At 45.4% G+C, this 21,927-nt stretch overlaps 1 protein-coding gene across 3 annotated transcripts in view; it reads left to right on the top strand.

Annotated features, from left to right (window-relative positions):
• LOC128685368 (uncharacterized) overlaps positions 1-21,927 on the top strand; it is a 142,546-nt gene that overhangs the window by 103,380 nt on the left and 17,239 nt on the right. For all 3 annotated transcript variants that reach the window (XM_070082792.1, XM_070082793.1, XM_070082794.1), the window contains one exon: positions 1,155-1,331. In XM_070082792.1, the coding sequence (XP_069938893.1) occupies positions 1,155-1,331 (177 nt within the window). The remainder of the gene's footprint in view (positions 1-1,154; positions 1,332-21,927) is intronic.

Here is a 21,927-nt window from a genome sequence, read left to right as displayed (position 1 = left end):
CCGTACAGACAGTGGTTGTGTTATACCAAGTGTCCGTACAGACAGTGGTTGTGATATACCAAGTGTCCGTACAGACAATGGTTGTGATACCAAGTGTCCGTACAGACAGTGGTTATACCAAGTGTCCGTACAGTGGTTATACCAAGTGTCCGTACAGACAGTGGTTGTGTTATACCAAGTGTCAGTACAGACAGTGGTTGTGATACCAAGTGTCTGTACAGACAATGGTTGTGTTATACCAAGTGTCCGTACAGACAGTGGTTGTGATATACCAAGTGTCCGTACAGACAGTGGTTGTGTTATACCAAGTGTCCGTACAGACAGTGGTTGTGTTATACCAATTGTCCGTACAGACAGTGGTTGTGATATACCAAGTGTCCGTACAGACAGTGGTTGTGTTATACCAAGTGTCCGTACAGACAGTGGTTGTGTTATACCAAGTGTCCGTACAGACAGTGGTTGTGTTATACCAAGTGTCCGTACAGACAGTGGTTGTGTTATACCAATTGTCCGTACAGACAGTGGTTGTGATATACCAAGTGTCCGTACAGACAGTGGTTGTGTTATACCAAGTGTCCGTAAAGACAGTGGTTGTGTTATACCAAGTGTCCGTACAGACAATGGTTGTGATACCAAGTGTCCGTACAGACAGTGGTTGTGATACCAAGTGTCCGTACAGACAATGGTTGTGATATACCAAGTGTCCGTACAGTGGTTGTGTTATACCAAGTGTCCGTAAAGACAGTGGTTGTGATACCAAGTGTCCGTACAGACAATGGTTGTGTTATACCAAGTGTCCGTACAGCCAGTGGTTGTGTTATATCAAGTGTCCGTACAGACAATGGTTGTGATATACCAAGTGTCCGTACAGTGGTTGTGTTATACCAAATGTCCGTAAAGACAGTGGTTGTGTTATACCAAGTGTCCGTACAGACAATGGTTGTGTTATACCAAGTGTCCGTACAGACAGTGGTTGTGATATACCAAGTGTCCGTACAGACAGTGGTTGTGTTATACCAAGTGTCCGTACAGCCACTGGCTGTAATAGGCACAGTATTAATACAGACATAAACCGCTCACAAATTACGATAATTAAACCACACATAGCCTAGTTAAGAAGACAAGTAAATAAATCTCATTTGGTTGCCGTCCAGATGAGGATGCGTGTCTGGCCAGCGGTCACGACTACAGTTCAATTTCCTGGATCAACACACCATTCCCTCTGAAGCCCAGAAGATCCCAGACTAACGTACAAGCTAACCTCAACTATCAGATCGCCTACCTAGCTCTTCATTCTCTGTGGTTCCTCTCTGCTCTGGTTCTGCTCTATGGTAAGCAATTATTTGAAGTGCCGTTTATAAAAAAAAAAAAGTTTTTAAATCAAGCTAATTCCGGGATGTGGGTGTCTGTATATTTAATGCATATTAATGTATATTTAATGCATATTAATGTATATTTAATGATATAATGTATACCTTAGCATATAAATATTGAATTTAAAATGTGTGTGTGTGATAACAGGAATATTCTAGACACTCCTGAACTGTCCCTTGCTGTACACATCAGATATCATACAAACCTGCTATCATGCAAATCTGCTGTCATCCGAACCTATCATCATCCAAACCTATCATGCAAACCTGTTATCATCCAAACCCATCATCCAAACCTGTTATCATCCAAACCCATCATCCAAACCCACTATCATCTAAAATTCTAAACCCACTATCATCTAAACCTACTATCATCCAAACCTTCTATCATCTAAACCTACTATCATCCAAACCTTCTATCATCCAAACCTATTATCATCCAAACCTATCATGGAAACTTGATATCATGCCAATCTGCTATCATCCAAACCTATCATGTGAATCTGCTATCATACAAACTTGCTATCACACAAACCTAAGAAAAAGGAGGAGTAGATGTAAAATAGAAAGAGACAGGCGCTCCCTTTACAGGCGACGGAAAAGAATAACAGAGCGGCTAAAAGAGGTCAATATATCTGAAATGCGTAGGGAGACACTGGTCAGAGAAATAGCAAGCATCGAACTTAAGCTAAAAGAATCCTTTAGGAGTCAGGAATCGCGGGAAGAACTAAAAGCCATAAATGAAATCGAAAGAAACCCAAAGTATTTCTTCTCCTATGCCAAATCAAAATCGAGAACAACGTCCAGTATTGGGCCCCTACTTAAACAAGATGGGTCCTACACAGATGACAGCAAGGAAATGAGTGAGCTACTCAAGTCCCAATATGACTCAGTTTTTAGCAAGCCGCTAACTAGACTGAGAGTCGAAGATCAAAATGAATTTTTTATGAGAGAGCCACAAAATTTGATTAACACAAGCCTATCCGATGTTATCCTGACGCCAAATGACTTCGAACAGGCGATAAATGACATGCCCATGCACTCTGCCCCAGGGCCAGACTCATGGAACTCTGTGTTCATCAAGAACTGCAAGAAGCCCCTATCACGAGCCTTTTCCATCCTATGATTAACTCGGTGGCACTCGATGTATGCACAAGGCTTATTCCTCTAAGAAAAAGGAGGAGTAGATGTAAAACAGAAAGAGACAGGCGCTCCCTTTACAGGCGACGGAAAAGAATAACAGAGTGGCTAAAAGAGGTCAATATATCTGAAATGCGTAGGGAGACACTGGTCAGAGAAATAGCAAGCATCGAACTTAAGCTAAAAGAATCCTTTAGGAGTCAGGAATCGCGGGAAGAACTAAAAGCCATAAATGAAATCGAAAGAAACCCAAAGTATTTCTTCTCCTATGCCAAATCAAAATCGAGAACAACGTCCAGTATTGGGCCCCTACTTAAACAAGATGGGTCCTACACAGATGACAGCAAGGAAATGAGTGAGCTACTCAAGTCCCAATATGACTCAGTTTTTAGCAAGCCGCTAACCAGACTGAGAGTCGAAGATCAAAATGATTTTTTTATGAGAGAGCCACAAAATTTGATTAACACAAGCCTATCCGATGTTATCCTGACGCCAAATGACTTCGAACAGGCGATAAATGACATGCCCATGCACTCTGCCCCAGGGCCAGACTCATGGAACTCTGTGTTCATCAAGAACTGCAAGAAGCCCCTATCACGAGCCTTTTCCATCCTATGGAGAGGGAGCATGGACACGGGGGTCGTCCCACAGTTACTAAAAACAACAGACATAGCCCCACTCCACAAAGGGGGCAGTAAAGCAACAGCAAAGAACTACAGACCAATAGCACTAACATCCCATATCATAAAAATCTTTGAAAGGGTCCTAAGAAGCAAGATCACCACCCATCTAGAAACCCATCAGTTACACAACCCAGGGCAACATGGGTTTAGAACAGGTCGCTCCTGTCTGTCTCAACTATTGGATCACTACGACAAGGTCCTAAATGCACTAGAAGACAAAAAGAATGCAGATGTAATATATACAGACTTTGCAAAAGCCTTCGACAAGTGTGACCATGGCGTAATAGCGCACAAAATGCGTGCTAAAGGAATAACAGGAAAAGTCGGTCGATGGATCTATAATTTCCTCACTAACAGAACACAGAGAGTAGTCGTCAACAAAGTAAAGTCCGAGGCAGCTACGGTGAAAAGCTCTGTTCCACAAGGCACAGTACTCGCTCCCATCTTGTTCCTCATCCTCATATCTGACACAGACAAGGATGTCAGCCACAGCACCGTGTCTTCCTTTGCAGATGACACCCGAATCTGCATGACAGTGTCTTCCATTGCAGACACTGCAAGGCTCCAGGCGGACATCAACCAAATCTTTCAGTGGGCTGCAGAAAACAATGTGAAGTTCAACGATGAGAAATTTCAATTATGCAGATATGGTAAACATGAGGAAATTAAATCTTCATCAGAGTACAAAACAAATTCTGGCCACAAAATAGAGCGAAACACCAACGTCAAAGACCTGGGAGTGATTATGTCGGAGGATCTCACCTTCAAGGACCATAACATTGTATCAATCGCATCTGCTAGAAAAATGACAGGATGGATAATGAGAACCTTCAAAACTAGGGAGGCCAAGCCCATGATGACACTCTTCAGGTCACTTGTTCTATCTAGGCTGGAATATTGCTGCACACTAACAGCACCTTTCAAGGCAGGTGAAATTGCCGACCTAGAAAATGTACAGAGAACTTTCACGGCGCGCATAACGGAGATAAAACACCTCAATTACTGGGAGCGCTTGAGGTTCCTAAACCTGTATTCCCTGGAATGCAGGAGGGAGAGATACATGATTATATACACCTGGAAAATCCTAGAGGGACTAGTACCGAACTTGCACACGAAAATCACTCACTACGAAAGCAAAAGACTTGGCAGACGATGCACCATCCCCCCAATGAAAAGCAGGGGTGTCACTAGCACGTTAAGAGACCATACAATAAGTGTCAGGGGCCCGAGACTGTTCAACTGCCTCCCAGCACACATAAGGGGGATTACCAACAGACCCCTGGCAGTCTTCAAGCTGGCACTGGACAAGCACCTAAAGTCAGTTCCTGATCAGCCGGGCTGTGGCTCGTACGTTGGTTTGCGTGCAGCCAGCAGCAACAGCCTGGTTGATCAGGCTCTGATCCACCAGGAGGCCTGGTCACAGACCGGGCCGCGGGGGCGTTGACCCCCGGAACTCTCTCCAGGTAAACTCCAGGTAAACTCATACAAACTTGCTATCATACAAGCCTATCATACAAACCTGCTACCATACAAACTTGCTATCATACAATTATTAGATTAAACACAGTTGTACTATAGTCAATTCCAAATTCACTATATTAGACCATAGTGCAATTACTAGTGAGAGACTGGTGCTATTTTTAATTTGTATTTTTATATTATTAAATCTTATTGTACTATAGCTCATTCTAGCTCAAAACATAGACTCCACAAAAGTCATTATATTAGACCTTAGTGCAATTACAAGTGAGAGTCTTGTTCTAATTTAAATTTGTATTTTTATATTACTAGTTTATACCTAGTTGCACTTTAGTTCATTCCAGCGCAACACATAGACAACATCAACTTCATTATGTGTAGTAGTGACTATACTCTATATGACCAAAATACTCTAGCTATATACTTATCCAAACTTCCCACCACTACAGATATCAGTACTAGAACTCAACACACAACTCAGGATATAAATAACCATAATTTAAACCTAGAAGATGATTGATCACGTTGACCCTGATCTAAACCTCCATAATCTGACACCCAATCAAAACCTATTGCAAAGTAACTGCCTTTATTACACAGCATCACAAGCCAGCACTATCCTAAACAATGCTAAAAGTCTATCAGTACTTAACTACAACATCAGGTCCTTAAGCAAACACTATGATGACCTCCTGGCACTGCTTGAATCACTAAAGACACCCTTCTCCTGCATTATTCTTACTGAGACCTGGCTTAAGCAGGACACATTAGATATCTACCCTCTACCAGGATACACAGCAATTCACAACTGCAGACCAAACCAAGTTGGGGGTGTTAGTTTAATATGTTTATTATGCACCCCATACCCATCCTGTGGGTATAATTGGTCCAGGGACTGGACTCCAAAGTTTTGATAGCTGAGCAAGTTACAGTGGTATTGCAATCTATTACTCTAACCAATTATCTTGTATTAGCACCACTTGCTTTAGTGATGAATATGGGGAATACATTTTTGCTAATTTTACTGTAAAAAACCTTAAGACACCTATAACAATCGGTGCCATTTACCGGATACCTCACACAAACATCCCAAATTTCAGTGAGAAATTAAAGTCACTAATAACAAACAGACAAATGAATAAGCACCACCTTCTCTTAGCTGGAGACTTCAACATCAACCTTGGCTTACTAGATGATCAGCCTGTAACTGATTTCATCAACAATATGAACAACACACTTCTCATACCAACAATAACTAAACCAACCAGGCTCACTGAGACAAGTGCAACCATAATAGACCACATATGGACCAATATACTAGCCCCCCTTAAATCAGGGATAATCACAGATAGCACTACAGACCACTACCCTACCTTCCTCCTGACAAACATTAGTAAACCACCACTTGAATTCAACAAAGTCTCATTTAGACTCCATGACGAGGCCTCAATAAGGAAGTTCACAGCTGACCTAGAGATTGTTGACTGGCCTACAGAATTCTCCAAGGCCAATGGTATTGATGACTGGACAGACATTTTTCTTAACAAATTACTTAGACTATACAACAAACATTGTCCTATAAAAACGAAACAGATCACAAACAAACGGCTTGGTTGCCCATGGCAAACCAGTACCATTCTGAAATCCATTGACAAGAAACACCAATATGAAAAGCAATATAGACAGGGCTTAATACACAAAGATATTCTTAAACACTATTCATCAGTTCTCACCAAAGTAATAAAGAAAGCCAAACAACTATACTACTCCAGTAGATTCACAGACACTATAGGAGATATAAAAAAGACCTGGAAAACACTCTCAGATTCTAGGGACCCACAAACTGAAAAAAAACAAGAATATTGTCCTAACTAATTATTATTATTATTATAATCAAAAAGAAGCGCTAAGCCACAAGGGCTATACAGCGCTGCAGGGTAGGGAAGGAAGCAAGGGAATTGGATGGCAGAAGGGAGGGGGGATGATCAGCAGGTTACAGAAAACAGCGGGGCAGGGGATAGTACGGGGGTAGAGGGTAGCAAGAGATACAAGTAGAAAGGGCTGAAAGTATCAAAATTTGTGGAGTAAGTCAGTCGTTGTCAAAAAGTCAATGAGAGAGTCCGGATGAAAGGTGGGTCCATCAGCGAGAAGGGAAGGTAAAGAGAGAGCAGCGGGGCGAAGACGACGACAGAGGTAAATTCTGCGTGCTCGTTGATAAAGTGGGCAGTCCAACAGAATGTGGCTGACTGATAATGGAGCTTGGCAATTCTCACAGAGAGGAGCAAGACGCCTCTCCATGAGATATCCATGAGTAAGACGAGTATGGCCAATGCGAAGACGGGAGAGAGTAGTCTCCCAACCTCGACACTGGTGATAAGAAGACGGCCAGTAACCTATACTCGGTTTAATAGACTGAAGTTTGTTGCCGAGCATAGTAGACCAACGTTGTTGCCAACGGGTGTGAAGGTGGGAAGATATTACAGCAAAATAGTCCGTACATGGAATACCTCTATAAGAAACTGGTAGGTCATGTACTGCTGACCGCGCAGCAGTGTCTGCCTGTTCATTGCCCTGTACGTCAACATGACCAGGGACCCAACAAAAAACAATATCTTTATGCTTAGTAAAGATGCGGCGTAGCCAAAGTTGGATACGGAGGACTAAGGGGTGAGGTGTATCAAATTTTTGTATAGCCTGTAAAGCACTAAGGGAGTCTGAGACAACCACAAATGATGACACAGGCATAGATGCAATACGGATAAGTGCTGTAAGGATGGCATATAATTCAGCAGTAAAAATACTAGCTGAAGATAGTAAATGCCCTTGTACGACGCTGTCCGGAAACACTGCTGCGAATCCTACGCCGTCAGAAGACTTAGAGCCATCTGTGTACACAGCAATGGCATGAGAATGAGAGTGAAAGTGGTCAAGAAAAAGAGAGCGGGAAGCGACCGTAGACAGTTGGGCTTTCGAGCAAGGGAGGGAGAAAGAACAGACTCGAACAGCTGGAACTTCCCAGGGGGGTAGGGAAAAGTGTGATGCTACATGTACATAGAAAGGTGGTAGTTGAAGAGAAGACAAGAGCGAATGAAGGCGAAGAGAGAAGGGACGGAGTAAGCAGGGGCGGCGAACAAATAAAGAATGTCTACTAATATCAGTGACCATTCTATAAATGGAAGGATTGCGGAGATCATGAGAGCGTACATAGTAGCGCAGGCAATGGGCATCACGGCGATCGGATAAGGATGGAACGTTCGCTTCTGCATAGAGGCTTTCGACAGGGGAAGAGCGAAAAGCACCAAGGCATAAACGTAATCCTTGGTGATGAATGGGGTTAAGGCTAGAGAGAGTAGCAGGAGATGCCGCTGAATAGATCTGGTCACCATAATCAAGTTTCGATAAAGTAAGGGTGGAATGTAGGTGAAGGAGGGTTCGACGATCAGCTCCCCACGAAAGATGAGCAAGGGTTTTAAGAAGGTTCAGCCGGCTGTGACAAGTTGCCTTCAGAGAGGTAATGTGAGGTTTCCAGGATAACCTACGATCAAAGAGGAGGCCCAGAAACTTGACTGTATCACGTTCAGGGATACGTGAGCCATAGAGGTACAAAGGATGATCAGAGATGACAGAGCGTCTAGTGAAAGTGATTTGGTGGGTTTTAGTGCTGGAAAATTTAAACCCATGTGTGGTGGCCCAATTGGAAACACGGTCGACTGCATGCTGGAGAGAAACTGTAAGGAGGTGACAGTCAGCGCCTGCACAGGCAATAGCGAAGTCATCAACATAGAGTGATGACCAAATATTTGATGGAAGACTAGAGGCCAAATCATTAATAGCAAGGAGAAAAAGTGTTGTGCTCAGAACACATCCCTGGGGGACACCTTCAGCTTGGATAAAGTCCGGGGAGAGCACATTATTAACCCGAACACGGAAATGCCTGTCAGTTAAAAAGTTCTTAAGGAAGGATGGTAGATTGCCTCGAAGGCCTAAGGAGTGGGCTTGGGCTAAAATATTATACCTCCAAGTTGTGTCATATGCCTTCTCAAGATCAAAAAATATGGCAATAACTGAGTGGTTATTCGCAAAGGCATTACGAACATACGTATCCAAGCGCAGTAAGGGGTCTATGGTAGAACGTCCCTTACGAAAGCCATATTGACGAGTGGAGAGACTGTTGTGTGTCTCTAAATACCACACTAAACGTCTATTTACTAGACGTTCCATTACTTTGCAAACTGCACTGGTAAGAGCAATGGGACGATAGTGGGAGGTTTCATGTCCCGTAGTGCCTGGTTTGCGGAAAGGGAGAACAATGGCGGATTTCCACAGCTGTGGAAGAACTCCTTGTGACCAAATAAGATTGTAAAGGCGTAATAGGACTGCAAGGGCTGACTGATGTAAATGTTGTAGCATACGAATATGAATGTCGTCGGGCCCAGCTGCCGATGATCGACAAGCTGAGAGTGTTGCCTCCAGTTCTTGAAGTGTAAAAGGCACATTATACTGTTCTTCTCTGAGAGAAGAAAAGTCCAAGGGTGCTAACTCTCTGGCAGACTTTGAGGAAAGAAATGAGGGGCATAGATGGAGTCCCTGAGAAATACGGACCAGATGATTGCCAATTTCATTGGCAACATCTAGTGGGTTTGCTATATCAACACCGGCAACCCGCAGAACAGGAGCCGGGTCAGGAGAATATTTACCACTCAGTTTTCGTACTTTTTTCCAGACTGCACTCATAGAGGAAGCAGAGGTGATGGTGGAGACATAATCTCGCCAGCAAGTGCGTTTAGCGTCACGGATGACACGGCGAGCGATCGCACGCTTCTGTTTAAAATCAAGGAGTCGCTCTGTGGTTCTATTGTACCGGTACCTGCCCCATGCAGCGCGTTTCAAACGTACTGCACGAGCACAAGCAGGAGACCACCAAGGCACGCATTTCTGAGAATGCCTGCTCGAAGTTTGGGGTATAGAATGAGAAGCTGCGGTGAAAACGGAGGATGAGAAGAGGTGTAAAAGCTCATCGATGGAGGACGAAGAAGGAACCTCTTTAAAAACAGTCAGGTGTGAGTAAAGGTTCCAATTTGCCCGATTAAATTGCCAGCGTGGGGTGCGAAGAGGTGGCGAATATGAAGGGGAAGTAAGAATGATTGGGAAATGATCACTGTCATGTAAGTCCGGGAGAACAGACCAAGTAAAGTCTAATGCGGCGGAGGAAGAGCAAACTGAGAGATCGATGCAAGAGAGAGTATGAGTCCGAGGATCAAAATGGGTGTGAGTACCTGTATTTAAAACATGGAGGGGGTGGGTGGCAAGAAAAGCCTCTAACTGAATTCCACGGGAATCACAGTGAGACCCTCCCCAGAGGAAATGGTGGGCATTAAAATCACCAAGTAACAGAATTGGTGGCGGTAATGACGAAACAAGGAAGGCAAAATCCGGAATAGATAATGCCCGAGAAGGAGAGAGATATAAAGAACAGAGCGTATACCACCTATGTAAGTGGATACGGGCTGCTGTGTAATGCAGCGAAGTATGAACAAATAGCTGATGGTACGGAATATCAGTGCGGAGAAGAAGGGCACTTTCATTAAAGGTCCCATCAGGAAAAGGATCTGAAGAATACAATAAATTATAGCCTGAGATGTGAGAAATAACAGCAGAGTGTAATTTTGGTTCCTGTAAGCAAACACCAACAGGGGCAAACTGGGAGAGTAACATCTGAAGCTCACCCCGATTACCCCTGAGGCCACGTATATTCCACTGTAAAAAGGCCATGAATGGCAATGATAAAGATACTTGAAATCCGCAGGTAAGGGTTCCTACGGACTAGGAGGGTTAGAAAAGTCCACATGCGGAGGCAGTGGAAAATGTTCAAGCAGCGAAGGAACGGTGCGCTGTGAAGAAAGGAGTTGCGCAGATGGAGCAGAGGAGAGAGAAAGAGCGGAAGGTGGATCAGTGTCCATTGATGGTTTGGTCTCTGCAATATATTCAGAGATTGCTTCAAGTGTTTCAGAATTCAGAGATGTCGTATGGGAGACAATATTGGGAATGGTAGGGGGAGGATGAGTAAAGATTGGAACTGTATTGGACTGTACCAAGGTAGGGGGGGGCGAAAGGGTGGAGGGAACTGGAGAAGCGTGGCAGGGGACAGAAGAGACAGGAACCTGGGAGGTGGCAGAAGAGGAAGAAACTTGGGAGGGAACAGGGGAGGAAGGTACATTACGAGGAGGAGGGTGAACCTCTGCACTTGTAACTGAGCCAGTGAGAGGGGAAGAACTAGGGGCAGAGACAGGGAGGGTAAAATGAGGAGGTGGAAGATGGGTAGGAGGTGTTACCGGACCTTTTTTTGACTTTTGAGAAGTAGAGGGACGATTGGGAAGAGGTGTCGTACGAGAAGAACTACAGACCAATAGCACTAACATCCCATATCATAAAAATCTTTGAAAGGGTCCTAAGAAGCAAGATCACCACCCATCTAGAAACCCATCAGTTACACAACCCAGGGCAACATGGGTTTAGAACAGGTCGCTCCTGTCTGTCTCAACTACTGGATCACTACGACAAGGTCCTAAATGCACTAGAAGACAAAAAGAATGCAGATGTAATATATACAGACTTTGCAAAAGCCTTCGACAAGTGTGACCATGGCGTAATAGCGCACAAAATGCGCGCTAAAGGAATAACAGGAAAAGTCGGTCGATGGATCTATAATTTCCTCACTAACAGAACACAGAGAGTAGTCGTCAACAGAGTAAAGTCCGAGGCAGCTACGGTGAAAAGCTCTGTCCCACAAGGCACAGTACTAGCTCCCATCTTGTTCCTCATCCTCATATCCGACATAGACAAGGATGTCAGCCACAGCACCGTGTCTTCCTTTGCAGATGACACCCGAATCTGCATGACAGTGTCTTCCATTGCAGACACTGAAAGGCTCCAGGCGGACATCAACCAAATCTTTCAGTGGGCTGCAGAAAACAATATGAAGTTCAACGATGAGAAATTTCAATTACTCAGATATGGTAAACATGAGGAAATTAAATCTTCATCAGAGTACAAAACAAATTCTGGCCACAAAATAGAGCGAAACACCAACGTCAAAGACCTAGGAGTGATTATGTCGGAGGATCTCACCTTCAAGGACCATAACATTGTATCAATCGCATCTGCTAGAAAAATGACAGGATGGATAATGAGAACCTTCAAAACTAGGGAGGCCAAGCCCATGATGACACTCTTCAGGTCACTTGTTCTATCTAGGCTGGAATATTGCTGCACTCTAACAGCACCTTTCAAGGCAGGTGAAATTGCCGACCTAGAAAATGTACAGAGAACTTTCACGGCGCGCATAACGGAGATAAAACACCTCAATTACTGGGAGCGCTTGAGGTTTCTAAACCTGTATTCCCTGGAACGCAGGAGGGAGAGATACATGATTATATACACCTGGAAAATCCTAGAGGGACTAGTACCAAACTTGCACACGAAAATCACTCACTACGAAAGCAAAAGACTTGGCAGACGATGCACCATCCCCCCAATGAAAAGCAGGGGTGTCACTAGCACGTTAAGAGACCATACAATAAGTGTCAGGGGCCCGAGACTGTTCAACTGCCTCCCAGCACACATAAGGGGGATTACCAACAGACCCCTGGCAGTCTTCAAGCTGGCACTGGACAAGCAACTAAAGTCAGTTCCTGATCAGCCGGGCTGTGGCTCGTACGTTGGTTTGCGTGCAGCCAGCAGCAACAGCCTGGTTGATCAGGCGCTGATCCACCAGGAGGCCTGGTCACAGACCGGGCCGCGGGGGCGTTGACCCCCGAAACTCTCTCCAGGTAAACTCCAGGTAAACTCCAGAGAACTCGAAGAAGCGAGATTAGACTGAGGCGTTGAAGTAGGGACGTCTGAGCCGAGGACAGCAAAAGGATTAGATACAGGAGTGATTATGGGAGAGGTAACCACAGAGGTGGGTGTAGAAGATGGGATACCAGAAGTGGGGGGACGTTTTGAAACACGGGAATAAGAAACACGTGGGAGTCTCCCTTGGAGGCGGAGATGAGAAACTGCCATGGCATAAGGGAGACCTTCTGTCTCTTTGAGGTAACGGATTTCCCGCTAGTTTAAATAGACCTGACAACGGCGAGAGTACGAAGGGTGAGCCTCATGACAGTTAAGGCAAGAGGGAGATCGATTGCAAGACGTATTAGAATGGTCATCGGCACCACAGACTGGGCATTCGGCGATAGATCTGCAATATTTCGCTGGATGGCCAAATCGCCAGCAATTTCTACACTGTTGTGGTGTAGGGATCACCTTTCGAACTTGTAACCGATGTCCTGCTATATAAACTGAGGATGGGAGTTCTCGGCTGTCAAAAGTTAAACGAGCCACATTGCTAGGGTATCGTCTCCGCCCACGGGCAGGAAGAACGTAAGTGTCTACCTTGAGGATTGGGAGATCTTGGAGTTCCAGCTGTTCTAGAATGTCGGTGCCACATGTCTGGAAATTTTGTTGAACTATGGTATGGGGCAGAATAACGGTACCACTACAAGAATTGAGGGAATGATGTTTTTCAAGGGTGACAGGAACAGTATCTATATGGGAAAGACGAGAGAGCTCACGAGCCTGGGTAGCATTCTGTACGGTAATGATGCGCGTACCGCTCTTAAGAGCATGAAAAGAAATATCTTTACCAACATGGCGTAGGAGTGCCTTGCCAATACTATGGTCAGAAAGATAGGCAGTAGAGGAAGTTGGTCGTAAAGTGAAGAATTTAGTCCACTGTTCAGTCTGAAACTGAGCGTGGAAAGGTAGTGAAGGACGTGTCGATCTTTTCTGAGAAGAACGAGAAGGTGAAGGTGGAGAAGTATCATCAGCAGGTAATTGTCGTTGACGTTTAGGCGTGGGACCAGAGTTGGTCCGACGTGGAACGGGTCGGCGATTTGAAAATTGCCGCACCGTAGAGGGAGAGGCCGGAAGCATAGTCAGAGGAGAGCGAAGGTCTGATAAATCGAAGGAGTCAGTCGAGGCCTCAGTACCTGAAGCAGGTGAGGAAACAGCACCGGCAATAGGTACAGAGGCATGAGGAATGTCTGAAGAGTGGTCCAAAGACGAGGCGGGGTCAGAACGGGGTGCGGTATCAAGAAGGGGCCCGGGGGTACCAGGTTCATGGACTAGGGCTGCCATGGTTAGGTTACTTCTTTCTTTTTGTTTTTAAGAAAAAAAAAGAAAGAAGAAAAGAAAATAAAAATAAAAAAAAGAAAAAAAAAGGGGGGACCGGGGAGGGATAGTTCCTAGGAGGAATGAAAGGGCCAGAAATCTCCCTCCGCGCCCAAGAGGACTCGACACCGCTAGTAGCGCAGATGCAGCATGGAACCCGTGCCATACCCTACCCTTCATGCCAGTAAACCAGCAATCTGGGATAGCAACCTCACATCTGCCGAGCTACCTCGGTGGACAAAAGAGAGGGCGGCCGGATATCCGCCACAAAGCATACCTCCTTCAGCCACCACCCCCGGAATCCGAAAGGTGGCTTCCAGAGATACACCCGTCGCCCAAAAGACACCCAAAGCTACTCCGGGATACCGGAGAGGGATCGGGACATCCCTAGGCAATCCAGATTCCACGGCAAACTACGCCACCGCCAAGAAACCTCAACGGAATGGGATCGACCCCGGTGTCCTTTCCTCTACCTAGGAACTAGCGTGCCTGTGGGAGAAATCCCAAAGGACAAAAAGAGGAAGGGCAAAAGGGAGGAGTGGGGAGGAGGAGGAGGAAAGGAAAAAGGGGAGGATGGGGAGGATGGGATAGGGGAGGGGAGATTGGGGGGTAATTAGGTTCGGTCTGAGGAAGAAGACCGATAGGTCTAATTCCTCAGACCAAGAGCCTCTTCACCACGCCAAGGAGCCCCCCTTGAAGAGGTTGTTTAAGTAGGGGCCCAATACTGGACGTTGTTCTCGATTTTGATTTGGCATAGGAGAAGAAATACTTTGGGTTTCTTTCGATTTCATTTATGGCTTTTAGTTCTTCCCGGGTTCCTGACTCCTAAAGGATTCTTTTAGCTTAAGTTCGATGCTTGCTATTTCTCTGACCAGTGTCTCCCTGCGCATTTCAGATATATTGACCTCTTTTAGCCGCTCTGTTATTCTTTTCCGTCGCCTGTAAAGGGAGCGCCTGTCTCTTTCTATTTTACATCTACTCCTCCTTTTTCTTAGAGGAATAAGCCTTGTGCATACATCGAGTGCCACCGAGTTAATCTGTTCTAGGCATAAGTTTGGGTCTGTGTTGCTTAGTATATCTTCCCAGCTTATATCGGTTAGGACTTGGTTTACTTGGTCCCACTTTATGTTTTTGTTATTGAAGTTGAATTTGGTGAATGCTCCCTCGTGACTAGTCTCATTTTGTCGGTCTGGGGCTCCACGCATACATGTCTGAACCTCAATTATGTTGTGATCTGAGTATATTGTTTTTGATATTGTGACATTTCTTATCAGATCATCATTGTTAGTGAAGATGAGGTCTAGTGTATTCTCCAGTCTAGTAGGCTCTATTATTTGCTGGTTTAAATTGAATTTTGTGCAGAGATTTAAAAGCTCGTGTGAGTGTGAGTTTTCATCAGAGCTGCCTCCTGGTGTTATTACTGCAACAATATTATTTGCTATATTCCTCCATTTTAGGTGCCTTAAGTTGAAATCCCCCAGGAGCAAGATGTTGGGTGCAGGAGCTGGAAGATTTTCCAGACAGTGGTCAATTTTTAACAGCTGTTCCTGGAATTGCTGGGATGTTGCATCCGGAGGCTTGTAGACTACCACAATGACTAGGTTTTGGTTCTCGACCTTTACTGCTAAAACTTCCACTACGTCATTTGAGGCATTAAGCAGTTCTGTGCAAACAAGTGACTCTGCAATGTACAGGCCAAACCCCCCCTTTTGCCTGTTCACTCTGTCACATCTGTATAGGTTGTAACCGGGGATCCATATTTCGTTGTCCAAGTGATCCTTTATGTGGGTCTCAGTGAAAGCCGCGAACATTGCCTTTGCCTCTGCAAGCAGTCCACGGATGAAAGGTATTTTGTTGTTTGTTGCTGGCTTTAGACCCTGTATATTTGCAAAGAAGAATGTTATCGGACTGGTGGTATTGTTGGTACTGGGGGGGGATTTTTTTTCCGGCATTAGTATCTGTATCTGTTGGTTTGGAGTGGAGGCCATCGACTGTGGTTCCACTCCAGGAATGACTGGATTTGGTGTACGATTTCTGCCATTTCCTGCCAGTTTTTTTTCCTTCCTGGCACTAAAAAACCTCTCCCTCTTGAGTGGCTGTGGCTACCCAGGTTTTCCCATGGCCTGGATGTTTTGTATCTTTTTGTCCCCTTTAGATGGTATGCCTGGCAATTTAAGTTATAGCACAGTCTTTCCTGTACTGAAGAGGTACACATTTCAGGGTGAAAAAGCTTACAGGAAGGGAGTTTGCATTTTCCTGTTGTCATATGGGCATGACATTTTCTAGGGTGGTCATAGTTGCATGTCCCATCTGTTTTTCCAGATTTCCCATGCCAGCAGATACCAAGTGCATAGTATGTGCACAGGCTTGGTTTCCGTTTGCCTTGGGTTTCTGTGACTGTATTCCCTGTTGGTGCATGTTTCCCTGTCTTATTCCTATCCTCCCTAGCACCAACAATGGAGCTCCCACCAGTTGTTTTTGGTAATTTATCCTCACTATTGCTATTGGAGTCCTCTTGTTTGCTATTTCCTGCGGTATTTCTAGTTTGCAATATTGGTTTTATCTTATCTTTGACTACACTTGTTTCCCTACTATGGCTCCTGTCCTCTGTGAGGTCATTTATATGTATTCCTTCCTGCGTATAATTCCCGACTACCTGGACAAAATCTCCAGCTTCACCATTACTGTCTCCCAGGACAGTATCTCCAGCTTCACCATTTCTGTCTCCCAGGACAGCACCTCCAGCTTCACTTGCTAGGCTATTCCACTTTCTGACAACTCTATGACTGAAGAAATACTTCCTAACGTCCCTGTGACTCGTCTGAATCATCAGCTTCCAGTTGTGACCCCTTGTCCCTGTGTCCCCTCTCTGGAACATCCTATCTCTGTCCACCTTGTCTATTCCCCGCAGTATCTTGTATGTCGTTATCATGTCTCCCCTGACCCTTCTGTCCTCCAGTGTCGTCAGTCCGATTTCCCTTAACCTTTCCTCGTACGACATTCCCTTGAGCTCTGGGACTAGCCTTGTTGCAAACCTTTGTACTTTCTCTAACTTCTTGACGTGCTTGACCAGGTGTGGGTTCCAGACTGGTGCTGCATACTCCAGTATGGGCCTTACATACACAGTGTACAGTGTCTTGAACGATTCCTTATTAAGGTATCGGAATGCTATTCTCAGGTTTGCCAGGCGCCCGTATGCTGCAGCGGTTATTTGGTTGATGTGTGCCTCCGGTGATGTGCTCGGTGTTATGGTCACCCCAAGGTCTTTCTCCCTGAGTGAGGTCTGTAGTCTTTGTCCACCTAGCCTATACTCTGTCTGCGGTCTTCTTTGCCCCTCCCCAATCTTCATGACTTTGCATTTGGCTGGATTGAATTCGAGAAGCCAGTTACTGGACCACATGTCCAGCCTGTGCAGGTCTCTTTGCAGTCCTGCCTCATCCTCGTCCAATTTAATTCTTCTCATCAACTTCACATCATCTGCGAACAGGGACACTTCAGAGTCTATTCCTTCCATCATGTCGTTCACATATATCAAAAATAGCACTGGTCCTAGAACTGACCCCTGTGGGATCCCGCTCGTGTGTGTGTGTGTGTGTGTGTGTGTGTGTGTGTGTGTGTGTGTACTCACCTACCTATTTGTACTCACCTATTTGTGGTTGCAGGGGTCGAGTCTTAGCTCCTGGCCCCGCCTCTTCACCGGTTGCTACTGGGCCCTCAGTCTCCCCGCTCCATGAGCTTTATCAAACCTCGTCTTAAAACTGTGTATGGTTCCTGCCTCCGCTACGTCATTTTCTAGGCTATTCCACTGCCTTACAACTCTATGACTGAAGAAATACTTCCTAATATCTCTCTGACTCATTTGTGTCTTCAACTTCCAATTGTGGCCTCTTGTTTCTGTGTCCCCTCCCTGGAACATCCTGTCTTTGTGTGTGTGTGTGTGTGTGTGTACTCACCTAGTTGTACTCACCTAGTTGTACTCACCTAGTTGAGGTTGCAGGGGTCGAGTCCAAGCTCCTGGCCCCGCCTCTTCACTTGTCGCTACTAGGTCACTCTCCCTGAACCATGAGCTTTATCGAACCTCTGCTTAAAGCTATGTATGGATCCTGCCTCCACTACATCGCTTCCCAAACTATTCCACTTCCTGACTACTCTGTGGCTGAAGAAATACTTCCTAACATCCCTTTGATTCATGTGTCTTCAGCTTCCAACTGTGTCCCCGTGTTGCTGTGTCCAGTCTCTGGAACATCCTGTCTTTGTCCACCTTGTCAATTCCTCTCAGTATTTTGTAAGTCGTTATCATGTCCCCGCTATCTCTCCTGTCCTCCAGTGTCGTCAGGTTGATTTCCCTTAACCTCTCCTCATAGGACATACCTCTTAACTCTGGGACCAGTCTTGTTGCAAACCTTTGCACTTTCTCTAGTTTCTTTACATGCTTGGCTAGGTGTGGGTTCCAAACTGGTGCTGCATACTCCAATATGGGCCTAACATACACGGTGTACAGGGTCCTGAACGATTCCTTATTAAGATGTCGGAATGCTGTTCTGAGGTTTGCCAGGCGCCCATATGCTGCAGCAGTTATTTGGTTGATGTGCGCTTCAGGAGATGTGCCTGGTGTTATACTCACCCCAAGATCTTTTTCCTTGAGTGATGTTTGTAGTCTCTGGCCCCCTAGACTGTACTCCATCTGCGGTCTTCTTTGCCCTTCCCCAATCCTCATGACTTTGCACTTGGTGGGATTGAACTCCAAGAGCCAGTTGCTGGACCAGGTCTGCAGCCTATCCAGATCCCTTTGTAGTTCTGCCTGGTCTTTGATCGACTGAACTCTTCTCATCAACTTCACGTGTGTGTGTGTGTGTGTGTGTGTGCTCACCTAGTTGTACTCGCCTAGTTGAGGTTGCGGGGGTCGAGTCCGAGCTCCTGGCTCCACCTCTTCACTGATCACTACTAGGTCACTCTCCCTGAGCCGTGAGCTTTATCATACCTCTGCTTAAAGCTATGTATGGATCCTGCCTCCACTACATCACTTCCCAAACTATTCCACTTACTGACTACTCTGTGGCTGAAGAAATACTTCCTAACATCCCTGTGATTCATCTGTGTCTTCAGCTTCCAACTGTGTCCCCTTGTTACTGTGTCCAATCTCTGGAACATCCTGTCTTTGTCCACCTTGTCAATTCCTCTCAGTATTTTGTATGTCGTTATCATGTCCCCCCTATCTCTCCTGTCCTCCAGTGTCGTCAGGTTGATTTCCCTTAACCTCTCCTCGTAGGACATACCTCTTAGCTCTGGGACTAGTCTTGTTGCAAACCTTTGCACTTTCTCTAGTTTCTTTACGTGCTTGGCTAGGTGTGGGTTCCAAACTGGTGCCGCATACTCCAATATGGGCCTAACATACACGGTGTACAGGGTCCTGAATGATTCCTTATTAAGATGTCAGAATGCTGTTCTGAGGTTTGCTAGGCACCCATATGCTGCAGCAGTTATTTGGTTGATGTGCGCTTCAGGAGATGTGCCTGGTGTTATACTCACCCCAATATCTTTTTCCTTGAGTGAGGTTTGTAGTCTCTGGCCCCCTAGACTGTACTCCGTCTGCGGTCTTCTTTGCCCTTCCCCAATCTTCATGACTTTGCATTTGGTGTGTGTGTGTGTGTGTGTACTCACCTATTTGTGGTTGCAGGGGTCGAGTCACAGCTCCTGGCCCCGCCTCTTCGCTGATTGCTACTAGGTCCTCTCTCTCCCTGCCCCATGAGCTCTATCATACCTCGCCTTAAAACTATGTATGGTTCCTGCCTCCACTACGTCACTTTCTAGGCTATTCCATGGCCTGACTACTCTATGACTGAAGAAATACTTCCTAACATCCCTTTGATTCATCTGTGTCTTCAACTTCCAATTGTGACCTCTTGTTTCTGTGTCCCATCTCTGGAACATCCCGTCTTTGTCCACCTTGTCTATTCCGTGCAGTATTTCATATGTCGTTATGTCTCCCCTGACCCTCCTGTCCTCCAGTGTCGTCAGGCTGATTTCCCTCAACCTTTCTTTGTAGGACAATCCCCTTAGCTCTGGGACTAGTCTTATTGCAAACCTTTGCACTTTCTCTAATTTCTTGACATGCTTGACCAGGAGTGGATTCCAAACTGGTGCTGCATACTCCAGTATGGGCTTGACGTAAATGGTATACAGAGTCTTGAACGATTCCTTACTGAGGTATCGGAACGCTATCCGTAGGTTTGCCAGACGCCAGTATGCTGCAGCAGTTATCTGATTGATGTACGCCTCAGGAGATATGCTCGGTGTTATGCTCACCCCCAGATCTTTTTCCTTCAGTGAGGTTTGCAGTCTTTGGCCATCTAGACTATATTGTGTCTGCGGTCTTCTTTGCCCTTCCCCAATCTTCATGACTTTGCATTTGGCAGGGTTAAACTCAAGGAGCCAGTTGCTGGACCAGGCTTGTAGCCTGTCCAGGTCTCTTTGTAGCCCTGCCTGATCCTCATCTGGTTTGATTCTTCTTAACTTCACATCATCTGCAAACAAGGACATTTCTGAGTCTATCCCTTCGTTATGTCATTCACATATATAAAAAACAGCACAGGTCCTAGGACTGACCCCTGTGGAACCCCGCTTGTCACAGGCACCCACTCTGACACCTTGTCACGTACCATGACTCATTGTTGCCTCCCTGTCAGGTATTCTCTGATCCATTGCAGTGCCTTTCCTGTAATGTGTGCCTGATCCTCTAGCTTTTGCAGTAACCTCTTGTGAGGAACTGTGTCGAAGGCCTTCTTGCAGTCCAAAAAAATGCAGTCGATCCACCCCTCTCTCTCTTGTCTTACTTCTGTCACCTTGTCATAAAACTCCAGTAGGTTTGTGACACAGGATTTTCCTTCCCTGAAACCGTGCTGGTTGTCAATTATACACTTATTTCTTTCCAGTTGCTCCACCACTCTCCTCCTGATGATCTCCATGACTTTGCATACTATACATGTTAGTGATACAGGTCTGTAGTTTAGTGCCTCATGTCTGTCTCCCTTTTTAAAAATTGGGACTACATTTGCCATCTTCCATACCTTAGGGAGTTGCCCGGTTTCAATGGATGTGTTGAAGATCTTTGTTAATGGCACACACAGCATCTCTCCTCCCTCTCTAAGGACCCACGGAGAGATGTCTGGTCCCACCGCCTCTGAGGTGTCAAGTTCACATAGCAGCTTCTTCACCTCCTCCTTGGTTATGTGTACCTCATCCAGCACTTGTTGGTGTACCCCCCTGTTCTGATTCCCTGGAGTGCTTCTACATGTATGTGTAGTGTGACTAAGTGTAAGTAGAAGTAGCAGGACGTAACTGAAATCTTGCATGTTTATGAGACAGAAAAAAGGACACCAGCAATCCTACCATCAAGTAAAACAATTACAGGCTTTTGTTTTACACTCACTTGGCAGGACGATAGTACCTTCCTGGGCGGTTGCTGTCTACCAACCTACTACCTAGGATATAGTTCCTTTGTATAAAGTCAAAGGGGATAAAAGAGAGTGCAAAAATTATAGGGGGATAAGTCTGTTGAGTATACCTGGTAAAGTGTATGGTAGAGTTATTATTGAAAGAATTAAGAGTAAGACGGAGAATAGGATAGCAGATGAACAAGGAGGCTTTAGGAAAGGTAGGGGGTGTGTGGACCAGGTGTTTACAGTGAAATATATAAGTGAACAGTATTTAGATAAGGCTAAAGAGGTCTTTGTGGCATTTATGGATTTGGAAAAGGCATATGACAGGGTGGATAGGGGGGCAATGTGGCAGATGTTGCAGGTGTATGGTGTAGGAGGTAGGTTACTGAAAGCAGTGAAGAGTTTTTACGAGGATAGTGAGGCTCAAGTTAGAGTATGTAGGAAAGAGGGAAATTATTTCCCAGTAAAAGTAGGCCTTAGACAAGGATGTGTGATGTCACCGTGGTTGTTTAATATATTTATAGATGGGGTTGTAAGAGAAGTAAATGCGAGGGTCTTGGCAAGAGGCGTGGAGTTAAAAGATAAAGAATCACACAAAGT

This window comes from Cherax quadricarinatus, chromosome 8 (assembly GCF_038502225.1).
Source record: "Cherax quadricarinatus isolate ZL_2023a chromosome 8, ASM3850222v1, whole genome shotgun sequence".
Classification (NCBI taxonomy): Eukaryota; Metazoa; Arthropoda; class Malacostraca; order Decapoda; family Parastacidae; genus Cherax; species Cherax quadricarinatus.
Note: the sequence above shows the minus strand (reverse complement) of the source record. Positions and strands in the feature narration are given on the sequence as shown.